Source organism: Canis lupus, chromosome 1, assembly GCF_011100685.1.
Source record: "Canis lupus familiaris isolate Mischka breed German Shepherd chromosome 1, alternate assembly UU_Cfam_GSD_1.0, whole genome shotgun sequence".
NCBI lineage: Eukaryota > Metazoa > Chordata > Mammalia > Carnivora > Canidae > Canis > Canis lupus.
In genome coordinates, this window is record NC_049222.1 from 112,741,311 (window position 1) to 112,757,825 (window position 16,515).

Sequence of the window (16,515 nt, forward strand, 5' to 3'; positions counted from 1 at the left end):
AAGGGGATGGGAGCCTGAACTCCTGGGTTCTGAGGGAATAGGAGCTGAGTGCCCAGTCATGGATTCTAGGAGAGAGGAGGATTGGGGGGGTGGTGGTGAGGACCTGGACTCTCAGGTCCTGAGGACAAGGAGCTGGGGGCCTGGGATCCTTGGTTCTGGAAAAAAAAAAAAAAAAAGGTGGGGGGCAGGGACTTGGATTCCTCTCCTTTGTCTTTAAAGGCAGAGTTCCAGGTTTAGCAGATAAAATACAGGACAGCCAGTTAAATGTGAATTTCAGATGAACACCACATACCTTTTTTAGTATAAGTATATCCCAAATATTGCATGGAATATACTTATGCTAAAAAAATGTATTGTTTACTTGAAATTCACATTTAACTGGGCATCCTATATTTTATCCAGCAACCCTATTGAGGAGATGGATGTTGCTGCCTGGAGACTGCCGTGGCCACCGGTCAGGCCCCAGGCCCCTGCTCTTCCTGCTGCCCTCCTCCTCACCCCTAAGCAGGCCACCTCACAGCTTCCCCACCCGATTTCCTCATCTACATGAGTTGCTGTCTAATTGCAGCCCCCAGGCTGTGTCAGAGTGGAGAGAGGAAACCTGAGGACAACTTGGGTTGTCATCCATCCTGGGAGCCGTGGGGTCCTCAGAGATAACTCACCCTGAGTCACCTGCAGCCCATGGTCTGGACAGCTGGGGATGGGGCCCTGTGGCTGCCTCCGCAGGAAGGCCTGGAGATGGGGATGTGGAGATGGGAGGCAGAGACCCCAGGATGAGGGCAAGAGACACACAGCTTGGGGGGGCAGAGACTCAAAGAGGGGGAGCCAGAGAACCAGAGCAACCTGAAAACAGATTGGCAGAGATAAGGAAAGAGATCCAGAGCTGGCGCGGCAAAGATTCCAGAGATGGGAGCACAGGGACACGACACCAGAAGCGGAGAGATGTTCCTCTGAACACTCAGGCTCCTGGACCAAGTGATGGACACACACCAGCAAAATGCTGAGTGCCACCCATCAGTCCGGGGACGAGGACAACAAGCCATCCGGGTGGTGCTGGGAGACCAAGGCTTGGTCCTGGTGTGTTGGATCAGGAAGGAGGCGAGGGAAAAGCTGGGATCCCAGGCAGACAGGGTAATCCACCTGCCATCGCCCCATACCCATTCCCAGTGGGGTGACAGCACCACCTTCTCTGCAGGTGACACCTCAATTTTCCAGTGCCTCCTACATTTTTGGGGTGACACCCGTGTTGGAAACCCCACCCGGCTCTAATGCTGCTTCCCTCACTGAGTCACTTCCAACCCTGCCAGGCCTGTTGGGGGCAGACTTTGGTGACTCAGGCTTCCAGGCCCCTTGCTCTTTCACACCTCAAGAGCCCAGCAGCCAAAAATTCCAGGACCCTTGCACACTCAGGGGCACAGCCTCACCTAGCCCAAGAGTCCACACCCCCGGCCCTCCCACCTCAGACGGAGAACCTGAGCCCTTCTCCCTCCTCTATTAGAGGCCCACATGAAGCCCCAGTCTCTCCTCCCTGGGACCCAGGAGTCCAGCTGCCACCCCCCATCTGCTCTGTTAATCACAAACCACTGCCCACCACCACCCCGAGTCCTTAGTCCTGGGCCACATCCACCTCCTCCAGAACTACAGCATCTCAATTCCCAGCCTCCTCCCTTCCCAGTTTGAAGGTAGAGTGAGTTGCATATATTTACTTTGGTTTCAGCATGAGTCACCCCCAAAACACACTGCCCCCCACGTGCCTGGTGGCCCCAAATGGGAGGGAAGTGGGAACCTCACTGAGGGGGAACAGGAGAGGCCCTCGCAAGGGCACCCTCACTGCACTCCCCGGCACCCCCATCCCTTCCTTCACTTCCCTCCTTTGTGTCTCCCCTCTGAACCTAGCTCCCCTGTGCTGTTTTTCCCCAGATCTTCGTCTTCTCTGTCTCACCCAACAGCACTCCCTGCACCGCATCCCCTGCCCCCCCCCAACCCGCTACTCCCATCAACATCCCTGGCCCCCTCCCTGACTTCCTTGGTCCCACAAGAGCTGGAGTGTAAAGGGGGGATGGAGGATGGAGCCAGGGGAGAGGAATTCCTGCGGGGGGGGGGGGGGGGGGGGAGGGAAGAGGGTCAGCCAGACCGGCTGGGCTCCCTGGGTACCTCCGTCAGAGCCCCGCCCAGGGCTGAGTGGCCGCCCCAATATAAGCAGCTCCTGGCCAGAGACAGAACTCAGTGCCTGGCTCACCCACACCTGCCTGTATCATCGCCATCGCCGTCCTGCAGGTAGGAGCATCTGCCCACAGCCCTCTGCTCTGTGCACCCCCCACCTCGCTCCACTGACATCTCTGTCTCCTTGCATCTGTCTCTGTGAACATCTCTGTCTTTCTCAATGCCCTCCGTGTCCACCTTCTCAACCTGAGTGGTGTGGGGTTGAATTTGGAAGTCCTGGGGCCCCGTACTGCCTCTATTAACTCCCTTGGCTTGGGATGTGGGGCATTTCTCTTCACCTCTCTGAGGCTCAGTGTTCCATCTGGGAAATGGGCTTGCAGAGAAGGCAAAGCACCGGGCAGGTGTGTTACTGATGGCGTCTTCTATGGGCACCTGGTTCAGGTGTCTTTCTCCCTGTGTCTCTAACTCTGCCTGTCTCTGTCTCTTGGTCTCTGCCTCCAGCTCTACCTCTGGTATAAGGAAGGTCCTCTGGGGTCTGTCGGGCAGCTGTACAGAGATGGGCGAGTTTCTCGCCCCCACTCCATACACCCCTACTCCATGTTTCTCCGAGCTGGCAGGCTGACTTGGCCTCTTTCTCCCCAGTGCCCTTCCCCCTGAGAACCCAGCCCCCAGTGCCCCTGCTCCTTGCCCACCCCTCCCCAGTATCCAGCATCCCTTGGACAGACCCGCCACTGTCACCGCCGCCACCTCTGCCGTCCCCAACGCCACATCCTCAGGGCCAGCAAGATGCAGTTTGAGATGCACGACAACGTGAAAGGCAAAGGTGGGATCTCTGGATGGACCAGCAACCCTTCCAGTCCCTGGAACCTCGCTGCTTCCCTCCCCTGGGCGCCCTGGCTTTGAAGACAGATGGCACCTGATTGCACCCCAGAGGTCCCTGGAAATGCGGGAACCCAGCACCCCAGGCCCAGACGTGGAGGAGGCAGCAGCACGTCTAGGTCCTGCCCGGACCACCCTTCCCCAGACGTGCAGGAGTTCCCCACTCACAGCTCAACCAGATGTGCAGGAGGCAGTGGCGATGGGGACACACTGGGGTGTCAGCACCCAAACATGGCAGAAAGGAAGGGGGGTGCAGTGGTGTCCCCTCAGTGGGCGGCCTGGTGGCCCTGCCCAGACCTGCCCGGCAGGGGAAGGGGCAGCAGGGAGGTAGGGTCCCCGAGAGGCTGTCAGGCTGTCCCCTGACCCTGGCCCACCACCTTTGCAGCCATGTCCTACCCAGTGACCAGTCAGCCCCAGTGCGCCAGCAGCTGCTACCAGACCCAGCTCAGTGACTGGCACACGGGCCTCACCGACTGCTGCAATGACATGCCCGTCTGTGAGTACCTGCCGCTCCCAGGCTGGGAGGGGGGGGGGGGGCTCACTGACCTCACTCCCCTCTCTTCCTTGGATTACCCTGAATTCCCACAGTCTAACCCCGCCCCCCGCCCCTTCCTCCCACCTCCAAAGCGCCCTAGAATCCTGACCTCACTCCCTTCCAGCTCCCCCCTCAGACCCTCAACCTCCCCCGTGCACCCTCTATCTTCCTCGTTGTGGCCCCAGCTCCCCCTCCCAACCCTACCCCCCAGCCTCTAAACCACCCGCGCTGGGACCCTTAATTCCCCCCGGACTCTGGACTGGGCGCTGCGCTGCCTGCCTTGGCCTCTCCCCGAGGGGGAGCCGCGCGGCGCCCTGGGTGCGCCCCTGGGGTCCGCCTCTGACCGCCCTGCGCCCGCCCCAGGTCTGTGCGGCACCTTCGCGCCCCTGTGCCTGGCCTGCCGCATCTCCGACGACTTCGGGGAGTGCTGCTGCGCGCCCTACCTGCCCGGAGGCCTGCACTCCCTGCGCACCGGCATGCGGGAGCGCTATCACATCCAGGTGCGCGGCCGGGCCGGGCCGGGGCCGGGCGGGGGAGACGGGCCTCCCGGGCCCAGGCCGGGCTCCTGACCTTTCTCTCCCACCCTCTAGGGCTCCGTGGGGCACGACTGGGCGGCCCTCACCTTTTGTTTGCCCTGCGCCCTCTGTCAGATGGCGCGGGAATTGAAGATCCGAGAGTGAGGAGGCTCCCCCGGCCTCCTCTGCCCCCTCCTGGGAGGGCCTGCCCGCACGCCCTATCCCGCTACCAGAAATACACCCACAATAAAAACCTGAAAACCAACTCCGCCTACATTCTTTTTGTCCCAGGGAAGGAATCTGGGTGGAGGAGGAGGCTTGGTGAGGGGTGTGGGGACACAGGGAAGATGCCTAGGTGTGGAAGGAGTTCCAGAGTCAGATCCTTGACCCCAACCTGCTGTGTAAGACATTGGCAAGTCTCTTACCTCTCTCAACCTCATTAAGTCCTCATTCACAAAGTGAAACCACTAACCTCTTAAGCTGCCCAACCGACGGTCTGCGTGGACCCTGAAAATAGGCAAAACCAGAAAAAGCTGTCTTGGTAGAGTTTAGACACTCCAAGAAAAAAGTTTAAGAGAGCCCCTCCCCCACCCCCTATCTCCACTAAGTCAATACTTACTGACTCTTGACCTACACACAATGGTAACAGGTTTGGGGAGGGAGGGTCCTTTGTCTCTAAAGCAAAGAACTGCCAGGTTTAAGGCTCTCTGGAGCTGAAACTAATCCTTAAGGATCACCCAGTTTTCTTTATTGCAAAAGCAACTAGCAGATTAGAAAATCTGGTCTCAAAATTGGGCAGACCTAAGATCTGATCTTGAATCTTGCCACTGACTACACGTGTTATCTTAGTGAGTTAGTTAGCCTCTCTGAGTCTGTTTCCTCCTCTGAGGATAATCCCTAATATGTCATATGGCTACTGTGTGAACAAGAGATAGAACAGATGGAAAGACCAAAGAGTGAGCTTAATAAGCTTGTTAATAGAGGACCCCTGGGTGGCTCAGCGGTTTGGCGCCTGCCTTTGGCCCAGGGCGCGATCTTGGAGTCCCGAGATTGAGTCCCATGTCAGGCTCCCGGCATGGAGCCTGCTTCTCCCTCCTCCTGTGTCTCTGCCTCTCTCTCTCTCTCTCCCTATGTCTATCATAAATAAATAAATCTTTTAAAAAATAAGCTTGTTAATATTATTATGTGTAATAATATTATACTATTCTGTTATTTGTATTATTTGCTGGTATTCTCTCTTTCTTTCTATCTGTGTATCCAACCATCAAGTGGTATCCTCACTTGGAATATTTAATGGGCATCTCAAATTTACTTATTTATTTTTAAAGATTTTATTTATTCATGAGAGACACAGAGACAGAGAGGCAGAGACATAGGCAGAGAGAGAAGCAGGCTCCATGCAGGGAGCCTGATGTGGGACTCGATCCCGGTCTCCAGGATCATGCCCTGGGCTGAAGGCAAGCACTAAACCACCGAGCCACCCAGGGATCGCTGCCATCTCAAATTTAAAACCTAGGGGCACCTGAGTGGCTCAGTGGTTGAGCGTCTGCCTTTGGCTCAGGTGGTGATCCCAGGGTCCTGAGATTGAGTCCCGCAGGGAGCCTGCTTCTCCCTCTGCCTGTGTCCCTGCCTTTCTCTCTCTCTCTGTCTCTCATAAATAAATAAGTAAAATATTTAAAAAAAATAAAAAATAAAAAACCTAACTCCAAAGTCACCTGATGGGTCAGTTGGTTAAGCATCTGATTTTTTTTTTTAAGATTTTTATTTATTTATTCATAGAGACAGAGAGAAGGAGAGGCAGAGACACAGGCAGAGGAAGAAGCAGGCATCATGCAGAGAGCCTGATGTGGGACTCGATCCAGGGTCTCCAGGATCACGCCCTGGGCTGCAGGCGGCGCCAAACCACTGCGCCACTGGGGCTGCCCAAGCATCTGATTCTTGATTCTGGCTCAAGTCGTGATCTCAGGGTTGTGAGGCTGAGTCCCCACCAAAGGCTTTGCACTGGGCATGGAGCCTGGTTGAGATTGTCTCTCCCCCTACCTTCCCTACCCTGCAAGTGCACCCTCTTTGCAAAAAGAGAAAATAAAAATAAAACCTAACCTGATTCCCCACCCATAACCTGCTTCTCCCATTTCCCTCTCAGGACATAGCAAACCCTATCTTTCCAGCTGCTCACTTTGTTACCCCAGGTCCCAATCTGTCAACTAATTCTGTTGGTTCTACTTTCAGAATATATCCAGAACCTTACTTCTTCCTACTCTGCTGCCCCCACCTAGTTCCAGTCACCCTCCTCTTCAGCCTAAACTAATGCAGTGGCTCTTCACTGGGCTCCCTGCCCTATATTCACATCTTTAGTTTCCTCCCACAGAGAAGCCCCATGAATACCTAAGTTAGGTCACATCCCTCCTGTGCTCGCAACCCTCTAATGTCTCCTCCTGCACAGAGTTTAAGCCAGAGTCTTCACTGTGGCCCAAGGACCTGCTTCCCCTGTGACCTTATCTCCTCCTTATTCCCTCAACTCCGCATAGGAGTCCCTTGGTTGTTTCTCTAAAATGCTAGTCGTGCTTCCCCCTCAGGGCCTTTGCACTAGCTTTTCTGTCAACCTTGAATTCTCTTCCCTAAGTTGTCCCTATGGTTCATTCCTTCACTTCTGCTCATACATCATCTTGAGAGGCCTTCCCTTCCATCTTATATTACATAGCAAGTACCAACCCCTTTTCCTTCCTTCATCACCTTACTTTTCTGGTCACATATCGACATACCACATCATTTATTTATTTATCATCTGGCTTCCTGCTGGCTTGTCAGCTCCATGAGGGCAGGGATCTTGATCACTGCAGTGTCCCCAGCACCTAGAACAGTGTGGAGCCCACTGCAGGTAGAGATGAGTGATGACAGGTGGGAGACATCAGCACAGAAAAGGGACACGATTTTAGAGGTAATTGGGAGTGGGGGACAAACGGGCAGTCAGATAGGCTTGCACCAGAATCTGGGCTCATCTGTCAATCTGCCCTGAGTGCTTAGCCAAGGGACTCAGTTTCCAAATCCACACAATGGGGGAACAAACCTATACCTCCCAGCACTGATGTTGGGAAGAGTAAAAGACTCATACCAGGGCAGCCCAGGTGGCTCAGCGGTTTAGCACTGCCTTCAGCCCAGGGTGTGATCCTGGAGACCCAGGATCGAGTCCCACGTTGGGCTCCCTGCATTGAGCCTGCTTCTCCCTCTGTCTGTCTCTCTCTCTCATGAATGAATAAATAAAATCTTTAAACAACAAAAAAAGACTCGCACCCAGCACCCTGCCTGTAATGCTGTAGGCCCTTGGTGAAATTCCACCCCCCACTTTTCTGAAGTCCCCAAGGCATTGATGGCCATACACAGAACAGGGTCCAGAACTTCAGCACCCAATGCTCAGTGTTTCTCTCATGGTCCCTGAGCCTCATGCTTTCAGGTACATGGACAACAGGGGGAGGTGCCAGCCACGGGCTGACGTGGAGGGAGGAGGACCATGTGCTATGGGGCACTCATGCAGGGGCATCCGCACCTACAGATGGGAGCTGGGAAGGTGGCTCTGCATCCCAGACAAAGGGTGCAGCCACAGAGCAAACACCCTGCTCGGGAGGGCAGAGTCATGGGGTGGTGGCCAGGGAGAGGCCTTCCCAAAGGTCTGATCATAACACAGACGAGTCTTGGAGAGCCACCTTAGCTCCTTCCTGGTCACAGATGAGCTCTCCACTGGCTGTGGACTCCCTGCGGCAGTATGGCTCACTTCTGGTGAGCTTCCTGGTTGGGAAATTGTGCCTTATCCCCAGCAGAAATTGTTTTTTTTGTTTGTTTGTTTTTTTAGAAATTGGCCTTTTTGAACACCTGCCCCTACCGCCCGCTCTGTGCTGGGTCAGCACTCAGCTAGGTAGGCTAAGTAGGAACCTGCAGGGCACCTGGGGACTCAGTGGTTGAGTATCTGCCTTCGGCTGAGGTCATGATCCCGGAGTCCTGGGATTGAGTCCCACATCGGGCTCCCTACAGGGCGCCTGCTATTCCCTCTGCCTGTGTCTCTGTCTCTCTCTGTGTCTCTGATGAATAAATAAAAACTTTAAGAGAAAAAAAAAAAGTTGCCCATATATCTGAAACCACTATGATTTTCAGGGGCCATACTGGAGACCCAAACACCCCCTAGGCGCACCTCACTGCCAGGTCTTGGGCTAAACATCAGATGAAGCCGCCAGTGTGTGCCACAGGCTGGCCCAAAGGGAACATGTGTCGTGAACTCTCAGCCAGACTCCCACTGAGGGCACACTGCCACCGCCTGCTTGCCCTGGGGGCCTGGCAGATGAAGGCTCCCGTGATGCTCCCCGTTTGGGCCATGAGAGCCTTTTCGGATTTGAGAAAACTCATCACGTTGGGGTGGCTTGGTCTCTCCACTGCCTCAACGCTTCTGTCAGAGGCCAGAACAAAACCAAGCCTGAGACCAAGGCAGCCGGTCTCCTGAAACAAACGGGTCTCCCTGCGATAGGGATCGACACCCTCCTGTCCCCCAGGTCCGTCCTTTCCAATAATGATCGAGAGCTTCCGTAGTGGCCCCACCCCAACACCCCTGCCTTGGGGAGGCAGGGTGGAGCCAGGCCCAGCCATGTGGCTCAGAAGGGTCACCAAGGTAAGCACCCTGACTGGACTTCTCCACATTCGGTGCTGTTCAGAGAAACAAGACACCCCATCTCCTGCATGCAGACGGCGCTCAGACACCGGCCTTCCCCACACTCTTTATTTGCTGCTTCACCTGCTCCCCCCTTTCAGCCTCTGACCTTGGGCACATACACACATGGACAGGTCTCTTGGACAGAAGCCCCCAGCAGAGAAGAGGCAGTGCCCAGCTCCTCAAGGTCCAAAAACACAGCTCAGGGATGGAGTCTTGCAAAAGAAGTTCCAAGTTCAAGATGGGTAGGAGGGGGGTGGTCCTCAAGCAGACATGAGCTCGGAAGTCCAAGGTGGTGGCCAGGTGGGCGGGAGCAGCGCCAAGAGAGCCCACAAGTCTTCAAAGCAGCACGATCTGGGGAGAGAGCTGCGCACTGAAGATCCCACCGTCTCCATCTCCTGCCTTGGTACCTCGCCCACCACACACACAACCCCCTACTCCCTGGGGCAGCATCTCAAGCTTTGTCTCCTGGGACTCCTGCTGAGCCAGGTGACCCTGGTGCTAGGGTCAACAACATCATCTGAGCTTTGTCCCTCCAGCCTAGAGGTGACAGCTGGTCCCTGGGCTGCCTCACCATCCCACCTCTGACAGCTGAGCCCTCACCAGTCCAGCCAATCCCCTGCACTCAGTCTGTCTTCCTGGCTGGACCCGATAGAAGTGATGCCTAACGAGCATCCTAGAGTCTAAGACCGGACCTCTGATCCTCCCCACACGCTCTAGTCTGCCCCTAGCTCGGGCCACAGACTTGAGATGGTCCTGGATTCCCCCCTCCCTCACCCCAACATCCACATCATCCTTTACTCCTCCTACACACATCCTGCACCTGTCCCTGACCCACCCCCCTCCCCGCCACCAACCTAGTCCAGCCCATTGTCATCTCTTGTCACCTCTGGCCCATTCTCCACACCACAGCTGAGTGGCCTCTTGAATAGATACATCGGATCCTGTCACTCCCCCTCCTAAACCTGTCCCACGGCTTCCCATTGCCCTGAGAATAAAGTTCCAAACCCCATCTGGGGCCCACAGGGCCCTGGCTAATGCCCACCCCTGCCTGTCCCCAACCTCACCTCCTTTCCACACTCCATCTAGGTCACACCGACCATCTCTACGATCCCTCCAATAAAGCACACTGGTTCCCACCCCTGGGCTTTGTCCTTGCAGCTCCTGCTGCCTAGGCCCCACTCCCCAGAGTTCTCCCCGTGGCCAGTTCTCTCCGTCATCAGACCTAGCTTCTCCAAGTGCCCAGCTGACTCTACCCCGCCATCCCTCACGACCACATCCTGTGATCACCCATGGCCCTTCTGCACAGACATGATCCTACTCATCTGTGTGCATGTGTGCAAGTGCTGGCACGCACCAAGCGTCTCCCTCCACTAGACCCTAAGTCCCACAAGATCAGGGAACTGGTCTCAGTTTCTGCTTGGCCCAGGGCCTTCAACACTGCCTGGCATATAGGAAGTAGTCAATAAATAATCGTTGAATGTAGAACGTTGAATGCCCTGTCTGGGGAGCCCCAGGGAAAGGGAGCCAGAGGTCTCAGAGGACACAGGGTCCCGGGGCTCCCCGGGAGGAGGAGCCCCAAGTCCAGGGCGACATCATCCAGTCACTCAGCTGCCGCGGCTGAGGACCCCACCGCGGGTCAGAGGGACATGCTGGTGAGATTGTCCTGGCTCAACAGCCCCTTTCGGCCTGCGCCAGCCCCGTGCCCACTGCCCCCGGCACCCCCGCCGCCCCCACAGTATTCATGCAGCCTGTGTCTCAGTGTGACGAGGGCTGAGCCCAGGCAGGCACCGTTGGGTGCCTGGGGTCCTCCAGGCAGCTGGAGCAGCAGAGTGGCCACACCAGCCATGCCATCTTCGGTGGGCTCGAGGGTGATAGGCCCGGCTCGCAGGCCGGCAGTCGTGGCAGGGATGGCTGGCGGGCAGCAGCCTCCTCCCACGGGTCCCCAGGGCCCACCGGCCCCTGTCAGCAGTAGGGGTGCCAAGAAGGGTTCTGAACGGCGGAAGGTGGGCGGTGGGAGCCCAGCCGGCTTCCAGGCAGGCGCTGGGGCAGCAGGGTCGGGCGGGAAGCAGACGGTGACCTTAGCAAAAGGGCGGCTGGCCATCTTGGTCATCTCTTGCAGATGCCGGCGCTGTTCCTGCCGCTGGTCCAGGGCCTGTTTGGCCTTCCAGAGGAGCACACAGAGCGAGAGGAAGAGAAAGAAGCAGGAGAAGAAGACGGAGAAGAAGACAAACAGGTCGATGTGGGCCTGGTCCTGCCGGAAGAAGAGCAGGCCCTGCGAGTCAGCCGAGCCATTGGCGCCAGGCCCACTTGGGTCCCCCACGCCCAGCAGGAGCAGGTAAAAGCGGCTGGACTTGAGAGCGTGATGCTCATGCGGGTAGGTGATGACCAGCCGGTCCCGCACACCACGGACCACAAGCACCGCTGACGGCTCAGTCACGGTCACGTAGGTGATCAGGCCCCGTGGCCACACTTCCCGCACCCGTGGCTCGGCCGGGGTGCCTGGCCCATTCCCGGCCCCGGGTCCCCCTGGATCCCCGGCTACCCGGGGTCCGCCATCAGCAGGGGGTGGGGGAGGTGGTGGGGGCGGAGGTGGCTGGATATGCACGGTGTGGACGCCTGTGTCAGGGGCCACACGGACCACAAAGGTGTCGTAGGAGGTGGAGACATAGAGGTCCACAGCACCGAAGGTCACATCCAGCGTCAGGCGGATGTCCACATTGGTGAACTTGGGCTGCACGCCAAAGAGGACGGTGCGGCCAGGGCCCAGGGCTCGGCGCTTGGGTTCATGGAAGCAGTTGGTCTGGGACGTGGGGTCGAGACAGCACTCCTGCTCCACAGAGATGAGACGGTAGCATTGCTGGCCACCCAGCGGGCTCCCGTGGAACGACTCCCGGCACTTGGCGCACTGCAGGAAAGGGGTGGCGATCAGGGCCGAGCTCAGGGGCCAGCACATGCAGTAGTGACATTCTGTACCAATCAGTGGGTAGCTACTGCCCCAGGCTCCGAATCCCTAGAAGCTTCCTTGTGACCGTGACCACCCCCACTCCGACCCTCAGACCTCCCTGACACCGTGTGGAAGCCATCAGGACCCGACACTCCAGCACTGCTATCCCCGCTGTCATCCCCAGTGGCCACAGCACCCTGATGCGGAGGCCTCTGGAACTCAGGCACAGTGATAAAGAGCTCAGTTGAGCCTGCCTCTACCTCCCCGCTACCTGTGTGGCCTCGGACTAGGGACTTAACCTCACTGAACTGGAGATCTTCCTCTATACCCAAACAGTAAACAGGGCTCGTTCACGGGACTGCCGAAGCCCCAGGCACAGCACAGGGTGGGCCAACCTCACCTGCCAGCCTTGCCATTTCTAGACTGCATAAAGTATGTCCCACCTCAGGGCCTTTGCACTGGCTGATCCTCCTGCCTGGCTCACTCTCTACATCAGGTCTTTTCTCAAGTGTCACCTTCTCACTAAGGCCTCGTTGGTCATCATGCCTACCATTCCCACTCCGCAGCACCGGCCTTCCTTTCTCCTAACGGCTCATCACCAGCATACTGTGCATCTAACTTATTCATTTGTTTGTTGCTGACTCCTCCACAGGAATGTACGTTTCCTGAGGGCAGAACACTTTGCCCATTCGGTTCCCTCCTGCGTCCCAGTGACTCCCACACTCTCACGTTACCTGGCACATAGTAGGTGCCCAGTAAACAAGTGCTGAATGCACGAGTGGACCTCTCAGGGTGTGGGTCCCCTGGCCTGGAACTCGCCTCTCCACCGTACCTGGTACTTGTAGCAATCTCGACGGTCGCTGGGGGAGCTGCCCTGGCACGTGCCCGTCTCCGTATTGTTCTGACACGGGCAGCCCGTCCCGTCCTGTTCGTTACATGTGTCTGCATGGCCATTACACTGGCATCTGAGGAAGGGGAAGAAGACGGGGGTCACAGAGCTCCCCTGACCTAGGGGAGCCTAGGGGTCTAGGCTACATATGTGAGCTCCAATCTGACCAATAGGCCAGAAGGGGAAACTGAGGCTCACAGCGGGGGCAAGCCATTTGCCCAAGGCCATGGAGCCAGTAAGTAGCAAGGTCTGGATTTGAAGCCAGGTTGGAATGACTCCAGAGTCTAGCGACCGATCAGAAGGAAGGGCTGGGATGGGAGGCTGTCCCAAGGCCTCGACCCCCGGCAGCTATCTCTCTGCCCACCAGTCTCCATGGGGGACGCTCTGTAGCCTGTTGTCAGCGCCGGCCTCTGGGGCAGGGGGCCTCCCACTGCAGCCTGGCTCATTGCCCCCAACTTTGCCTGAGCTGGGGGCCTCCCTGGGGTTGTCGTCGGCTCCCGACTGAGGGCAGAGAGTTGGGGGTAGGGAGAGTGGGCAGGGCAAGGGTCCCAGGCCCCCCTTCTCACTTGGTGCACTTCCCATCCAGGAGGAAGTAGCCGTGCAGGCAGCTCTCGCATTTGTCCCCATAGCTGTTGTTCTGGCAGTTCACACACACAGCCTCATCCTCACTAGGCCCCTCTGTCACCCAGTTTTCAATCTGGCCAAGGAAAGATGGGGTGATCACAAAAAGGTGTGGACACCCCCCTCCTCCCTGAGTCACAGCCCCTCAGACCCAGGAGTCCTGGACTGCAGCCCTTTTACCTCCTCTGGATCCAGCGGATACTTCTCTGGCTCCTTCCTGGCCATTTCGAGCTCTTTCCTGGAGACGCAGACGTGGCTGTTGCCACGACAGAAGGCGTGGCAGGGCCGGCAGGTCCCGCCCCCCACAGCCGAACCCACGAACAAGGGGAGGCACTGCTCACAGTGGCTGCCCTAGAAACCAGGGATGGGGTGTTCAGAGAAGGTGGAGAATCATGGGGTGGGTACGAGTTGGGAGTGGGAAAGGAGCACTCTGAGAGCACCACGGGAGGGCAGCAGGGGCTCGGGCACCTGGTTTGGGCCATCCCACCCTTTGTGCAACTTAGCCTTCTGCCTTCGCTTGCACACCTCCAGTGACCGGCGGGGTGTGGTGGTGGGCGGGGGGGTTGTGTTCATGCCCATCCAGTCCAAAGTGTGAGCTCAGAAAGGCCGTCCCTACACCATCCTAAGTCCTCCTCCCTGGGACCAGCCTCCCTAGGCTAGCAAGCACTCCCTCTGTCCACTATTCCGGGGTGGCCCCTCTCTGACACAAATGCAGACAGCAGCCCCCAAATCTCCCTGCATCCCCCTGGGTTAGGGCTACGCCACCTCCTCCCTGAACCTGGCTTATCAGGACTTGGAGTGAGTCTCAAGACACCTGAGCATGGGCTGAAGGCAAGGCAGGATCTGTCCCAGAGGAGCGTCTGGGGCCCTTAGGTAGCCCACCTTGGTGTGGTTGCGGCAGAGGAGGCAGTGGTCACGGGCCCCCACACCTGCGCACTCGCTATGGCGGTTGCAGCGACACTCTGTGGAGCAGTTGCGGCCAACGAAGCCAAAGTGGCAGCGGCAGTGGTCAGGCTCCACACATGAGCCATTCACACAGCCCTGGGCGCATACGGGGCGGCACAGCCCGGTCACACTGCAGGGGTGGAGGGTCAGGGCAGGGGAGGCGACCTCAGGGCTCCAGTCAGCCTACCGCCCCCACTATACTGCCCACAACTGGTGGCTCATCCTTGGTTCCACACTCCCCTTCCAGGGTCTACCCTCCACCTCCTTCAGGGGTTAGCCTCCCACCCTCCCTCTTTCCATCATGCCCTGATGAGCTCATCAACCGTGCCCCTCCACCTTCACCCCTTCCTGGATGAATCCCATGTCTCATACATACACTGGTCCAGGCCTCACCCTTTCCTACTCCCATAGGCTCTCCCACCTCACTTGCCTGGGCCCACCACCCCCATCCACTCACTTGTCCATAGTGTAGCCCGCCTTGCAGCTGCACTCGTAACCATGCGGCCGGTCGTGGCAGTTCTGCGTCTCGTTGCAGTCGTGGTGCCCGTTTGCACACTCATCCTCAGGAGGGCAGGACAGGAAGGCCCAGGAGGCCTCAGGGCGCCCACACGTCAGCCCTGGCACAGGGACACTGAGCTTCACCTGGGTGCCTCTGCAGCACCCACCCAGCCACCCGGGCCCTCACTCCACCTCCCCCTGAGCCTTTCCCCTGGCAGGTTTTCTGTGCCAGACCCCAGCCCAGGGTCAGGCCCTCTCACCTCACCCCTAGCCCATCTCACCATCACGGGGACCGCTGAGTCCACCCTCCAGGCAGTGGCCACCCCCATCCTGGCCTCCCCAGGCACACCAGCCACAGTGGGGACGCCGCAGGCACAGGGCACACTGGGTTGCCTGAGCACAGCCCAGGGAGCAGCTCTCAGGTCCTCGGAGCAGGCGTCCACAGCCTCCAGCCATACATCGCAGGGGCAGGTAGGAGGGGCTCAGACACTGTACAGGGGAGGAGAAATGAGAAATGAGGTGGTCAGCAAGAAAGAGGCAGAGGATCAAACATATCCTGTCTTCCCAGACTGCACCCTTCCTCGGGGCTCTTGCCCCTCCCTGGCCACAGCCGCTGGACCAAAGTGGACACCAGCATGGGCGCATCACATTCTCCATGTCAAGTATTTGTAACTGGGAGTCCACAATGGCAGTCAGACTTGGGGCATCCTTGAAACTGGAAGATTCTGGAGATGAGGCCTGGTGGGGCTATTTGCATGAGCAAATCACAGCAAATGAAGAGAAGAGAGGCGCAGGAAAAGAGTAGATGCAGGAGGAAGCATTGATGAGGACCACACACCCAAAACTGCTGGTGGTGGAGCTGGGGGCAGGGGGTGGGCAGCTTTCCAGGCTCTGTCTCCAATCCCATGGAAAGGCCTGGCCTGGCTGCACTTTCCACCCTGGCCTGCAAGAGGTACCACTGCATTAGTGCGACTGGTGGTATTAGGTCTCCCCCTTCCCCACCGACTTAGTGTGCACAGCTGTTTCTCACAACCAAAGGAAGGCAACAATTCCAGATGGACATAGAAACTGGGAACAGGAGCGGGGCTGCAAGCCACTATCACTTAGGAAAAATGTAGAGCTGGCTGCTGGGACAACAGGGTCCTCCCACAGAGGCTGGGAAGTGGAATCTGTGGTCAGGGGTGCCCAGTAGCTCACACACCATCACTTCTCATGTCCTGGGACCCAGATAAGGTGGGCAATGAGGCTCAGACTCCTGGGAACTTACCTCAGGGTGTCAGAGTATTTTATTCACTGTCTGGGCCTTAAGTATAAAGACGACAGAGATTAGCCTGGGCTGTCTGACAGCACTCAGCAACCACGCGATCCTGAAATAGACACCCTCACCGCTGTGGCCGGAGCTCTGACCCCACTGACGGTTCCGGCCAGCAGTGAGCTGAGCCTTGCCGAACTGCCGGAGCCAGGTTCCAGATCTAAATTTAGTGCACCCCTTGGCAGATGGTGGGGCAATCTGGAGGGTGGGAGGGGGAAACCAAGTCCCCGGTGTGCACAGCGTCTTTTGCTGTGACCTCCCTAGTGGCCATACGCCATGCTGCCCAACACCATGAACTGCATCTCTGGTGTTCACTGAAGAGACATAGGGATATAAGTTCCGAATGCAGGACTCTAGCTTGTGCTGACAGATGCCCACAACCTAACAAAGTGCCTGGCATAGGGAAGGTGCTCAATAAAGAACCTGGTGAAGAGAAGCCAGGCAAGAGAGCACTGTCGCCCCATCCCAGGCTCTGAGGCCAAAGTCATTCAAAAGAACAATGCTCAGGTGGTGGGGGG

The 16,515-nt window shown here is 57.5% G+C and overlaps 2 protein-coding genes across 6 annotated transcripts in view; one reads left to right on the top strand and one right to left on the bottom strand.

The window, feature by feature from the left end:
* Positions 1 to 2,155: 2,155 nt before the first annotated feature.
* On the top strand, positions 2,156 to 4,357 carry CNFN (cornifelin). Of its 3 annotated transcripts, none has more exons than XM_038525660.1 (5): positions 2,224 to 2,277; positions 2,806 to 2,986; positions 3,428 to 3,538; positions 3,941 to 4,077; positions 4,168 to 4,357. In XM_038525660.1, the coding sequence occupies exons 2-5, from the start codon at positions 2,950 to 2,952 to the stop codon at positions 4,255 to 4,257; spliced, it is 375 nt and encodes a 124-aa protein (XP_038381588.1). In that variant the 5' UTR covers positions 2,224 to 2,277; positions 2,806 to 2,949; the 3' UTR covers positions 4,258 to 4,357. The 3 variants fall into 3 exon arrangements, with proteins under 3 accessions (XP_038381590.1, XP_038381588.1, XP_038381589.1); XM_038525661.1 differs by having other exon boundaries at positions 2,232 to 2,277; positions 2,866 to 2,986; XM_038525662.1 differs by lacking the exon at positions 2,806 to 2,986 and having other exon boundaries at positions 2,156 to 2,277.
* A 4,451-nt stretch (positions 4,358 to 8,808) lies between these two features.
* Positions 8,809 to 16,515, bottom strand: part of MEGF8 (multiple EGF like domains 8) — a 42,551-nt gene continuing 34,844 nt past the window's right edge. For 2 of the 3 annotated variants that reach the window (XM_038528724.1, XM_038528722.1), the window contains exons 35-41: positions 14,967 to 15,174; positions 14,645 to 14,804; positions 14,125 to 14,317; positions 13,423 to 13,593; positions 13,188 to 13,318; positions 12,565 to 12,697; positions 8,809 to 11,693 (exon numbers count right to left, since the gene is read on the bottom strand). In XM_038528724.1, coding sequence (XP_038384652.1) covers positions 10,425 to 11,693; positions 12,565 to 12,697; positions 13,188 to 13,318; positions 13,423 to 13,593; positions 14,125 to 14,317; positions 14,645 to 14,804; positions 14,967 to 15,174 — 2,265 coding nt within the window. In that variant the 3' untranslated portion in view covers positions 8,809 to 10,424. The remainder of the gene's footprint in view (positions 11,694 to 12,564; positions 12,698 to 13,187; positions 13,319 to 13,422; positions 13,594 to 14,124; positions 14,318 to 14,644; positions 14,805 to 14,966; positions 15,175 to 16,515) is intronic. The other variant, XM_038528725.1, reaches the window with a different exon arrangement.

What these genes read in the sequence shown, in the direction of transcription:
- CNFN (XM_038525660.1), top strand. Translation starts at nt 2,950, where the DNA reads ATGCAGTTTGAGATGCACGACAACGTGAAAGGCAAAG. An exon ending in CGACAACGTGAAAGGCAAAG is followed by an intron (nt 2,987 to 3,427) that starts GTGGGATCTCTG and finishes CCACCTTTGCAG; the next exon opens with CCATGTCCTACCCAGTGACC. An exon ending in GGGAGCGCTATCACATCCAG is followed by an intron (nt 4,078 to 4,167) that starts GTGCGCGGCCGG and finishes CCCACCCTCTAG; the next exon opens with GGCTCCGTGGGGCACGACTG.